We start from the raw sequence: 12,790 nt of genomic DNA on the forward strand, positions 1-12,790 counted from the left end.
TTTGAAAAACAAATTACCCAGTGTCTCCCTGGAAATCTACTTTTTTTTTTTTTTTTGGTTTTTGGGCCACACCCATTTGATGCTCAGGGGTTACTCCTGGCTATGCACTCACAAATCGCCCCTAGTTTGGGGGACCATATGGGACACCGGGGGATCGAACCACGGTCCGTCCTATGCTAGCGCTTGCAAGGCAGACACCTTACCTCTAGCGCCACCTTCCCGGCCCCGGAAATCTACTTTTTTTATGGACCCAAACAGAAAGTTTGTTCCCCAGTGTTACCTGAAGCAACTACCACCCTTCTGTTTTTCTCCCAGTGTCCAATTGGGCACTTCAGGAAGGGATATACAACTTATGTAGTATAAAACTTTCACAAGTTCTTTCAACTCCTAAGTAAAAAACTCAGATAACATAAATGATTTTCATCAATCATTTTTATTTTACTTTTTAAAAATTTTGGTTTTGGGCAACACCAGTTTGTTCTTGAGGGTTATTTTCTAGGTTGCAAAGACATGGCATGTTCGTACATAGCAGCAGAGATAGCACTTACTTGTGTTTTTCAGGGGGATTTGAACTTGAAATGATATGTGTGCAAAACAGGTCCTTTAAGGCCCTATGCTAATTTCTCAGACTCAAATATTGGTACTGTTGAAGTTTTGAAGACTTGCGACAACTTTTTGAATAAGATTTCTGGATTGGTGGAAAACTTTCTTAAAGTTAGTGAAAGATGATCTTGAAAAGAGATGTCATGTTCTTATCCTTCTCCATCTTCATGATCTTCTCATTCTCCTCCTCTTTCTTTTCCTCTTTCATCCACTTCCTCTATACCTCCTCTTCCTTCTTCCTTCTCCTTTTATTAAAAAAAATAAGGATTTAGGGTTTTTATCTTTGTCCACACCAAACAAAACTTCACATAGGAAAAGGGATATCTTGACAAGAGATCATCTCCAATAGGAAGTTAAGAATTGAATTTTTAAAGTATTCAAGCCTACCTATTCATTTAAATAGATATCCCCACTTGATAGATATCTTCAAGGCCAGTTTGATGATTGTTCATTTCTTTCCTTTCTTTGAGAGCTCTTTTTGGAAATAGTTTATCTAAAAATGTTCAGAACTGTGAATCTATTTGAGCTAGGTATTATTAAAGAAAACATATTGTTTATTTTTAGAATTATGACTAAATATGCTTATTGAAACGCCGTATTTTTGTAAGAAATCAGATATTTTTTGTTTATTCTAACTTGTATGATGTTTTATGAAATCATGTTTTATAAGGAGATTTGGTCTCACTTTCCATGTTTGTCAGTAGCATCCTTATTTTGGCTGAGAAATCTGTTTGAAATACAGAGTTTTTGGTATTGTAAATGAAGGGAGAATGTCAACTCTGGGTCCCATTTTGAAGAGATGACACTTAATCCTAAAATTAGGCTTATTAGTAGGCTATAAATGTTTTAACATGCCTATGGAAGGGAAGGTGATTTGATTAGGAGTCCAGAGGCAAACTGGTATATTTTGGATTCAAAGTGGAGAACAATCTTCCTGTTCTTACATCAAGGGCAATGAACTACAGGCAATGTTCCAAGTAAAGTAGCTTTACATCTAAGTAGGACTAATGATAATGGTGTACTAAGAAATACAGATGTCTTCATGCTGATGCTCAAAGCCCAAATTAGGTTAGCAACAGTGCTTGAATTTGGAATGCAGAAGCAATGCTAATCAAAGCTTTTATAAGCAAAAGTAAAAATGATGGTTGCACTACTGTGTATCTCTATACCAAATTTCTTTAGATAATTTTAAGTCTGTAGTTTGGCCCAAGAGCTTTGAATGATAAAATAGCTCAAGGTTTAGGTTAATGTAAAAATTATTCTGCTGTGTTTTTGGTCTTACCTTTTCCCCTCTCCTTACGTTAATACAGTGATAGACTGTCACACTTTTTCTTTTTCTTTCTTTTTTTGGTCAGCACGTCCTTTACGATGTTCTGATTATAGCAGGAAATGTACCTAAATATTCTGATTCTTATAGGAAAGCATTAACATAATAAGGATGACCAAGCTTGGAATAGTAATTTAATCACCTTTCTTGCTGAGTTCTAAATCCCTTCAGGCATGAGACTTTCTTTGCTGTCAAATTTTTGGCATCTAGTTAGCCTGTACAGATAGAGAAAACTAGAAAGAATTCTATCTTTGTCCAATTATTTTGCATCTTTGTTACTTCCTCCTACCTCCAAAGCCTTTTTTCTATACTACAGGTATGATTTTCTCCATTTTGCAAACTTTTTCATTGTTTAAGTTTTGTCCTAGAAATGACTTTCTTTGAAAGCATTGCCTGAAATCTCCATGTTAGATTACTTCATCGTGCAATGATTTAAATAATATATATTTTTGAGCAATACTTTTGTCAGTGACTATATTAATCTTATTTCACAAATCTGTGTTTTCTAAAGTGTTTCAGTGATATATTTTCCCCGAATTTAGGTGTTTCTCTATATAAACATCTTTCTGGGAAACTATGGCTCTGAGGAGCAGTATGACTCTCACTGTGTATATCTCATTTAACTCTGCAATTTCATTAGCTGGGCATTAGTAGCCCCATTTTAAAGTTAAAGTGGAGGTAAGGGGAAGAGCATGAACTCAAGTTTTCATTACTGTGCTCTTGATTCTGTTTTGTCATCTTTATTTTTTGTTCAATTATTGCCTTGCTTAGTGACATTCATTATCTTGAGGACAAACAACTTTTACTTATTTGACTGTTGCATCAAGCACTTTAAGTGGCCATACTATATTTTAATCCATTGTCAAGTTATGTTTTAAGAAATTCATTATTAACATTGGTATGTTAATTTATTATATTCTTTATGGATAGCTCAAAGAGTCTTAATTTTCACAACTTTTAGTATATGGACTATATTATTTCAGATTTTTTTACCAGCATATCAAATGATCATAATTATGGCTTATGACTCCAATGAGTAATTAGCATGTAAAGTATATTTTCTCCATGATAAGAGAACTAAAATAAATTAATAAATGAAAACAAAGTCACCAGTTTAGTTTCCATATATGGATCATTGTCCAGATGCATAAAGCATAAAGGGATTTGTCAAATGTACACCTTTTTTTGTTAAGGTGGAAGAAAACTATTTTAGATAAAATGATCTCAAATAAAACTATTGAAATTTTTGACAATTTAAGCATGAAAGTTATTTTATTTCATTGTACTAAATTTTAGTTGAGTCTTGGATTCTGATACCTGTATTGCATAATTTCAACTGATAAAAATAGCAGTATAAAGCTCTGTTTCAACCAGGAGCTATTATGAAATTTTTACATGATAATATGCCCTATCCTGATGGCAGGTGTGGAACTGTGATACTTTTAGTGAACTAAGGATTCTGTTATCTGCATATGATAAATAATATGCTCACTAAACCTTCTATAGAAGAAATAAATTTCATAAGGAAGAACAAAGTTTTTTATAAAACTTCTGTTGTTTTTAAATAGTCAGTAGTGAACTTTAAGAAGCAGTCAAAACTTAGAAGGTAAGCTAACTTTTGACTTAGTAGTATTTGCTTAATTTGAAAATTTTCTTGTTGATTTTATTTGCTTTGTGAAAATACTGGAATGGATGATAAAGCCAGACAGAATCTTCCCAAGCATATCTAAATCATCATGAATCTGAGATTCATAAATTTGAGACTCGTAAATCTGCCTCCCCTCATGGAGTAAGCTAGGATGAATTTTCATCTCCACAGCACTAAAAGGACAACTCTACCTCAAGTTAGGTAGTGGGTTAGGTTTAGTGGAAATTCCTTCAATATTTGTTATTACAACAAGATCTATGCATATCATTATACTAAAGTTGCAGAATGTGGTCCAGGCATTTGTCTTTCACATGTCCAACCTGGGAGGATTTAATCCCCAGCATTCCTATTCTTTCCTGAGTCCACCAAGAGTGATAGAGTGATTCCTGAGCACAGAGCCAGGGGTAAGTTCTGAGCACTTCCAGGTTGGCCCAAAATTAAACAAACAAACAGGGAAAAAAATTGTGATTGCAGAACATTGAGAATAAGAAAAGATCAAGGTAGGATAAATTTCCTTTAAAGGAACAAGAGTTAGACTGACCTTTAAGAACAATAATGTAAATAAACAGTTTCTTTATCCATTCATCTTTCTTGCATAGCTGGGTTCTTTACAGATGGTTGTATATAATGAATTATAAATAGTGATGCACTGAATATAAGAGCTCAAACAAGACTATAGGTTTTAAGTAGTTTTAATGTTATTCTGTAATTATTTCTGCATTTAAAAGAGTTCATATTTGATATAATTATATAGTATAGATAATTTTACTATTATTTAGTAAATATGCATGCATATTAATGACTATCTAGATATATATAAGTGAAACAAAAGCAAAGGAATAGTTACCAGGAAGAGAACCATTTACAGAAGCATTTTAACATTGAGAAGCAATATAGCAAAGTACTTAATTGTTATTTGTGTTTGGAGCTAAATAGCCAGATTTCTTACTACTTGATTTCTTATTACTCTTAGCCTCAGTTTTATCATCAGTAAAATAGAATTAATATTAATGATAGTGGTTCCATCATAACTTTGTATATATTATAATGCATGAAAAGATTCTTATCTCAAAACCTTGCACATAATGAGGATAAAAAATTTTTCAGTTTTTATTATAACTCTTGTAGTGTTATAAAGGATAATATGAAGTTTTCAGTTATAAATAGCATTTCTCTAGTAATCCATAATTGGAGCTCTTATTCTCCAAGATTAAATCTGTTTATGTAATGGTGAGAACATCTGAGAAAATATATAGACATGATTTGTGTTTTATGTCTTGTTTGCATATTTCTAGTTTTAGCGATAATATAATAATTACAATGTTTATGCCTAAGATCTAATTCTGTATGATTTTGATGGATTGATTTTTTTAAATGAATTTTAATGTAAGTACAAATTTAATTATTTATTTGCATTCACTTAAAGGCTTATTTTCTTTTTTACCATTCAGGTTTTTTTCATTGTAATGAATACAACAGTCTGAGATTGAGGTGGTTGAGGCAGACCTTGGAATCTTTCATCCCACAAACTTTGATAAATGTAATTAAAGTATCTGAATTGGATGGCAGAGAAATGGGAGATGCACAGCCAGAAATATTTGACAAGGTACTCATATTTCTTTGTGACAAACTGATAAGACTCCCAATGCTATCACTGACATGTTGCTTTGTGTTTTTTTTCCATCTGCTTTGATGCTTTAGCCTGACAGAGTTTCTCAGGACTCTGGGAAATACTGATAAAGTGACCATGGAAACAGTTTTCATTTGTTGGTCTGCATGGTTCAAAGGAAGTGGTACCACTGTGATTGTTAATATAGAATGGTCTTTATTTTCAGGTACCTCACAGATACTCAGGAAAAGATCTGTTATTTTTTGGGTCAGTAGACTAACATGTGCAATGCACTGCTTTCATTTGGGAACATTTCACTTTAAAGAATGATGGCTGAAAGAAAGTTGCTTTCAGGAAACTGAAATCTTAGTTCTTAAAAAATAAGTCCTGAGAATTCAGAAAAGAAAGGAATATATGTTTAAAATTCATATCTGTCATAAAATATTTTGCTGTAGTTATTAGAATATATGTTAGACTTGTAGTTCTCACCTCTTTCTTTTTTTTTGTTTCTTGGTTTTTGTTTTGTTTTTGGATCACACCCAGCTGCATTCAGGTGTTATTCCTGGCTCTGCCCCAGAAATCACTTCTGCAAGGCTCAAGGGATCATATGGGAAACCAGGGATCAAACCCAGGTTGGCTTCATGTAAGGCAAATGCCCTACGTGCTGTGCTATCGCTCCAGCCCCATATCTTCCTTTTTTTAAAAAGACAATGATAAAAAGGAAATAAAAACCAAGCCTTGAATATACACAGTACTCTTCTGAAAAATATTAGTAAAGAAATGTTATGGAGAAGATTGACTTTGTTGTGTTTTGATTTTACAATAAATGTTTTAATTTCTTGCTATTTTTTCCCTGTTTTACATTGCTTACTTAAATATATTGTATCTAAGCATGCATTTCTGTCCATGTTAACATTATGTGTCTTTTCCTTCAGGTGTTAGTTGATGCTCCATGTTCAAATGACAGAAGTTGGTTGTTCTCTTCAGATTCTCAGAAGGCAGCTTGTAGGATAAACCAGAGGAGAAATTTGCCTATCCTGCAGGTAGAACTCTTAAGGTGAGGTGTCTAATAAAACATGTTTTTTTTGGTTTTAAATGTTAGATGAAAAAGGCATGATTTAATATACATCAATAATAGACTTTAAGGGACCAGAGAGATAGCATGGAGGTAAGGAGTTTGCCTTTCATGCAGAAGGATGGTGGTTCGAATCCTGGCATCCTATATGGTCCCCTGTGCCTGCCAGGGGTGATTTCTGAGCCTAGAGCCAGGAGTAATCCCTGAGCACTGCCGGTGTGACCCAAAAACCAAAAATAAATAAATAAATAAATAAATAAAATAATAGACTTTATTTGGTTGATATTAAGTAAACATGACACATGGAAGTTCCCAAACATAGTTTCCTATGCAGGGATCAGTATTTTATGCCAATTTTAAAAATGATCCATCTTTTTCTTTCGACTTTCATGAGGTGCTGCTCTCTTTTCTTCTGTGACATAGTTTTAGGTGTTTGTGTTTGTGTTTTTGTTTTTTTTTTATTTTAGTCAAACATCTTTTTTTTCCCTTTTGATTTTATTAGTCACTGTGAAATGCAAATTTATTCATGATTTGTTTCAGGCAAATAATATTTCAATATCAGTCCCTTCATCAGTGTCCACTTCCCTCCACCAATTAACACCTGCCTCCCCATGTTTGCCTAACATCCACCAGTCTGCTTCTATGAAAAGCAATTTTTTCTGCCACACCCAGTGAGGCTCAGGGGTTACTCCTGGCCAGGTGCTCAGAAATTGTTTCTGCCTTGGGGGACCATATGGGACCCTTGGGATAGAACTGAGGTTCGAGGTCCGTTCTAGATCAGCTGCTTGCAGGGCAAAGGCCCTACCACTGTGCTATCACTCAGGCCCCAATAAGAAGCATTTTTAAAAAAAAAATTGGCACTGCTGTTTACAGTACTCTTAGGGTTTTATGCATAACAGTTTACTACCTTTGCATATTTTACTGTTTCCCAAAGTGGGCAGTACCACCCCTGGGTGCAGGATAAGTGCACTGAAATGATCCAGGATTCTGAATAACCTCAGCTGAAATTGGTAGGTACTTTCTAGAAGTTTATTTTAAGAAAGTTAATTTCTGTTGGGCAAGGAAAGGTGCTCTAAGTTGTTTTTTGTTTGTTTGTCTGTTGTTGTTTTGCAAGTGGTCAGTGTGTTATATGCTTGGGAACGTCTTTTATTCCAAGCCTAGAACATCATACTATTTCTTTCATCAGAATCTGAGCAGTTATTTTGAAAGCAGGTTTGAGCAATGTAGTTTTATGTGTGCGTGTGAATGCTTTTTTATTTTTTACTTTCCTATTTCTTCTACCACCTGTAATGTGGACCTGTGCCTGTCAGTAGGTGTAGAGAGGTTGAAAACCAATGGCCTACCACTTTGGTTATAACTATGGTGTGTGGATCAATAAACAGGACAGGTGCTGGTGCACAGGTCTGAAAAGATTGAAGAACCCAAGTCCAGGTGACTCAGTTTCCTAGGTAGTTCTAGCTCTTTGTTTATATAGCTCTCATTTATCTCCTCTTTAAAAAGTTTCTTGAACAGTTTCCTTCACCACTAAAAGATATTTGATAAGATATTTTTACTACATTTTTGTTTGTTTTTATTAATATCTTTATTTAAACACCTTGATTACAAATATATTGTAGTTGGGTTTCAGTCATGTAAAGAATACCCCCCTTCACCAGTGCAATATTCCCATCACCAATGTCCCAAATCTCCTCACCTCCAGCCCCCTACTTGTACTGTACTCGAGGCAGGCTTTCTACTTTCCTCATTTATTCACATTATTATGATAATTCTCAGTGTAGTTATTTCTTTAACTGTAAACTTTGTGGTGAGCTTTATGTCATGAGCTGGACTTTCCAACCCTCCTCTCTTTGTCTCTGAGGATTATTGCAAAAATATCTTTTATTTTTCTTAAAACTCATAGATGATTGAGACTATTCTGCATCTATCTCTCTCCCTCTGACATATTTCATTCAGCATAATAGATTCCATGTACATCCATGTGTAGGAAAATTTCATGACTTCATCTCTCCTGATGGCTGCATAATATTCCAGTGTGTATATGTACCACAGTTTCTTTAGCCATCTATATGTTGAAGGACATTTTGGTTGTTTCCAGAGTTTGACTATTGTAAATAGTGCTGCAATGAATATAGGTGTGAGGAAAGGATTTTTGTATTCTATATTTGTGTTCCTAGGGTATATCCCTAGGAGTGGTACAGCTGGATTGTATGGGGGCTCAATTTCCAGTTTTTGGAGGGATCTCCATATCACTTTCCATAAATGTTGGATTAGATGGCATTCCCACCAGCAGTGAATAAGAGTTCCTTTCCCTCCACATCCCCGCTAGCACTGCTTGTACTCATTCTTTGTGATGTGTGCCAATCTTTGCGTGAATTGGTACCTCATAGTTTTGATTTGCATCTCCCTGATGATTAGTGATGAGGAGCATTTTTTCATGTGCTTTTGGCCATTTGTATTTCTTCTTTGTCAAATTGTCTGCTCATTTCTTCTCCTCATTTTTTGATGGGATGAGATGTTTTTTTCATGTAAAGTTCCGTCAGGGCCTTGTATATTTTGGATATTAGCGCCATATGTGATGGGTATTGGGTGAATAGTTTCTTCCACTCAGTGGGTGGCTTTTGTACCCTGGGCACTATATATATATGTCTAAGATAAGATCTTTCTCTCCAGATTTATTTATTTAATTTCCCATCCTAGAAATCCTTTTGGAAGCCCATGAATCTGCACAAAATCAACTTGTCTTGAGGGAACTTAGTGGTAAAAAAACGAAAGAAAGAAAAGAAAAGATTACCAGTGGTATGAAGTTGGAGGAAATGAAAAGGTAGACAATATCAGGATATTGTTAGAGGATCTTACGCAGTTTGGTGATGTGAGGTGTGATGATTGTGTATGTTAAAACTGTAATTAATACCATTGTAATCTGTTAACTAAGCTATACTAATAAGGAAAAAATAACTTGCATTATTTATAGTAATAAGTTAGATTGCTTCTGTGTCTTTATGAAAAATTGGTACATTTTCATATATTTTGCGTTGATCTTATCTTTTTTATTGTGAGTTGTTTCCTTGCAAATTGGCAAATCAAATCAAAATGGAAGCCCCATCAACTTGCATTTATTTCTTCTTCTTTCTTAGTAATTGCCACATGACTATTCATTTGCCTAAGTCAGAAATTCATCTTTAGCTCCCCTTTGTCTTATATCTAATCAATCACGAAGACATTTCAATTGTATCTTATTGTTCTCTCCATCCTTAAGAGCTCATCTTAAGCCACCAACATCTATCACGTAACTGATTTCAACTGACCCCTCAGTGCCCTCATATCTTCAGGTATGAGTTCTATTTCACTCTCCGCAGTAAATGTGGAAAAGTTTCAGGTATATTTGAAATGTAAATCTGTTCATGTTACTCTCCTTGAAATCTTGCAGTGGTTACCTATTATGATTACTACTTAAGACACCATAGTAAGCTATTCAAATCTTTTTTGGTATGTTTCCTTTTTACTTCATCAACATCATCTCAGGACTTTGCTTCCAATTAAGCAATTCCTCATTTTCCATATACTGTGTCATATCTGAGGCCAGTGCATTTCCTGAACTTTATGCTTCAAACTTTTTCTAATTGATCCTCCAGTATAAGGTATGAAAACTAATTTGTTTCAGTTCTTTAGGAATTATTTCTTCCTCTTTAGGATTAGGATTGATAATTAGTCTCTTTATATTCTTACTTTTCATGTACAGGTATAATGATGGACAATTTCTCAGTTTGACATTTTCTCAGTATTTATCTATTCAACAGGACAGTCAACCTAACGGAGCAGATAGTGTCTTAATGTTTCTGTTCGCTGTAAATTATTTGGTATTTAGATTTGAAAGGGATCAGAAAATATGGGTTGAATATTATAATTGATATCTCAAATTGGTAGCAAATTTAGTCCGATAAATGGTCAACATAAATTTAAAGCAATTTAAAGAATTCATTTTGATTATATTACTGTATATAACCAAAGTATGATATTTTAGTCTTAGTAAATACTTTCATTTAGTATGGTAGTAAGTCTTTTATTATACAGATGGACATGTTGCTTTAAACCACTTATTCTTTGGGTTTATTTCTGGCTCTGTGCTCAGGGGGCATTTCTAGCTGGCTTAGGAGACTATATGTAGTTCTGGATATCTAGGTCAGCCATGAGCAAAACAAGTGCTGTACTCTCTCCTGCTTTAGTATACTTTCTTTAATATAGCATTTTAGTCATCAAATATGAAGATCATGCCAATAAATAAATCTCATAATAGCACCTTATATCATAACAAGTAAAAAACATTTTTTTCACCATTTTCATAATCTTCTACCACAAAAGGAATGAATTTAGATCTACATCACTGTAGTAGTATGTTGGCAGGGCACAAAGCTGATTATTACAATCACAATGAGTATATATTTTCATGTAACCATGTATGATTAGAAAAGATTATCAAATTAACCATCTTCTATTCCTTTCATTGATGCAAGTCTGCATTGCCTGCTCTGCAGGCAATGAGACAGTTCATCTCTTTTTTTCCTCTATACTTAGGGCTCTGTGCTAAGACATCATTCCTGGTTGTTCTTTGGGAAATATATGTAGTGCCAGGTATTGAACCTTGTTTGATTGCATGCAGAGAAAGCACTCTACCCTCTGTGCTATCTCTTTATCATTATTTTAAATAAAAAGGCTTTTCTCTAACATATCTTTGAAATCTTTTTCTCACTTTGTTAAAATATTCAATAGTTAGAAATAGAAGTTTTAAATGTAAGCATGAAAGAGAACAAGTTTGGGTCTCATGATTTTAATATTATTGATTCTGTTGTGGTTTGGACAATTACTTCTGTCTTTCCTTACCACCAATGATGTTCCTGAATCTTCTTGACCCTTGTCTTCTGCCATTATTTTCTTCCATTCCTTCCATTCTACTTTCCTTCTCTTCCTTGTGCTTTGGGCCAAGAGTCATCTAGGCATAGCCCCTTTAACCGATTCATTCCAACATCCAATTAGTCTAAGTACCGCATATAAATGATATCATCCTGTGCTTATCCTTCTTCTAACTTACTTTATTTAACATGGTATCTTCCTTCCATCCATGCTGCAGTATACTGTATCATTCATTATAGCTGTGTAGTATTTTGTTGATTTTCATGATCTACTCATTTGTTGTTGGATATTTAGGTTAAATTCCTAATCTTATATATTATACTGGGTGCTGCACTAAATAAGCATGTGCCTATGTTCTTGAAAATGAATCAGTTTCTGTCTTAGATAACCAAAAGTAATATCTCTGGGTCATATGACAGCTCAATTCTAAGTTTAATGAAAACTTTTCTTTCTGTTTTTTGTAGGCCCAAACAACATTGTACAGTTTTGGCAAGGATATATTTTATCTGTATTTGCTCCCAAATATGGCACCTAAAATATTTATATCTTCTATAATTACATATTCAGTTACTCTGCCTTACTAGAAATTATCTACTTTAAACAGAATACTGTTTTAAAAATATTTTATAAAATATTTAAAAAAATTTAAAGGATATTATAGAAAAATGTATTAATCTTACATATTTTTTTATGAATTTGTAGTCTCACACTATCTATTGTTGTGCTGACTAAAAGTTATACATAGGGGATGTAGTACTCATACAGTTTTCCATTGGAATTGTACTCTTTTAGTTGTGATGCTTGTACACATTCTAGATATACTGCTTGTTCAGGGTTGCTGTCAAACTCATGCACATTTTGCAAGGGTTTGCACTTCTGACTATAGTGTTTAGCCAACATTTACTTGTGATACTGACACTAGATCATGCTATAGTATATTTAGTGATCACTTGAGTGCCAGGAATCTCAGACAGCAAAGCTGCTAGGCAAAACAGTAAGGCTGCTGGAATTTGTATATACTATGGCATTTAGAGTCAAACTCATGGCCTCAAGCTTGTAATACATCACTTGCAATGATCATTCCTAGCGATTATTATTTTAATAGAAGTTTTGTGATGTTAAAAAAAATAACGGGGCTGGAGCAATAGTGCAGTAGTAGGGTATTCGCCTTGCATGCAGCTGACCACAAACCTGGGTTCGATCCCAGGCATCCCATATGGTCCCCCAGCCAGGAGTGATTTCTGAGCACATAGTCAGGAATAACCCCTGATCGTCACCAGGGATGGCCCAAAAACCAAAACCAAAAAAAAAAAAAAAATAACAAATAAAAAAAAAAACTGAACCCAATAATATTAGTTGATATGAACTATACAACTATACAAAGAGGAGTGAGATCTGGGAAATTGGTGATGGGAATGTTGCACTGGTGAACGGGGGTGTTCTTTACATGACTGTAATCATGCAACTATAATCATATTTGTAATCACGGTATTTAAATAAAGATAATTATAAAAAAAAGAAATTAAAAAATGATCAAACTTAAACACCAAATCCAAAGTCAATGACAACAGAATCGGTTCCCAATTTACAACATACTAGACACAAAGAGGACCTGGTCGC

The 12,790-nt window shown here is 34.1% G+C and overlaps 1 protein-coding gene across 1 annotated transcript in view; it reads left to right on the top strand.

Annotated features, from left to right (window-relative positions):
• NSUN3 (NOP2/Sun RNA methyltransferase 3) overlaps nucleotides 1–12,790 on the top strand; it is a 54,734-nt gene that overhangs the window by 14,440 nt on the left and 27,504 nt on the right. Inside the window, exons 4-5 of the mRNA XM_049785718.1 lie at nucleotides 5,030–5,184; nucleotides 6,123–6,244. Of these exons, the coding sequence (XP_049641675.1) occupies nucleotides 5,030–5,184; nucleotides 6,123–6,244 (277 nt within the window). The remainder of the gene's footprint in view (nucleotides 1–5,029; nucleotides 5,185–6,122; nucleotides 6,245–12,790) is intronic.

Source organism: Suncus etruscus, chromosome 13, assembly GCF_024139225.1.
Source record: "Suncus etruscus isolate mSunEtr1 chromosome 13, mSunEtr1.pri.cur, whole genome shotgun sequence".
NCBI classification, from domain to species: domain Eukaryota; kingdom Metazoa; phylum Chordata; class Mammalia; order Eulipotyphla; family Soricidae; genus Suncus; species Suncus etruscus.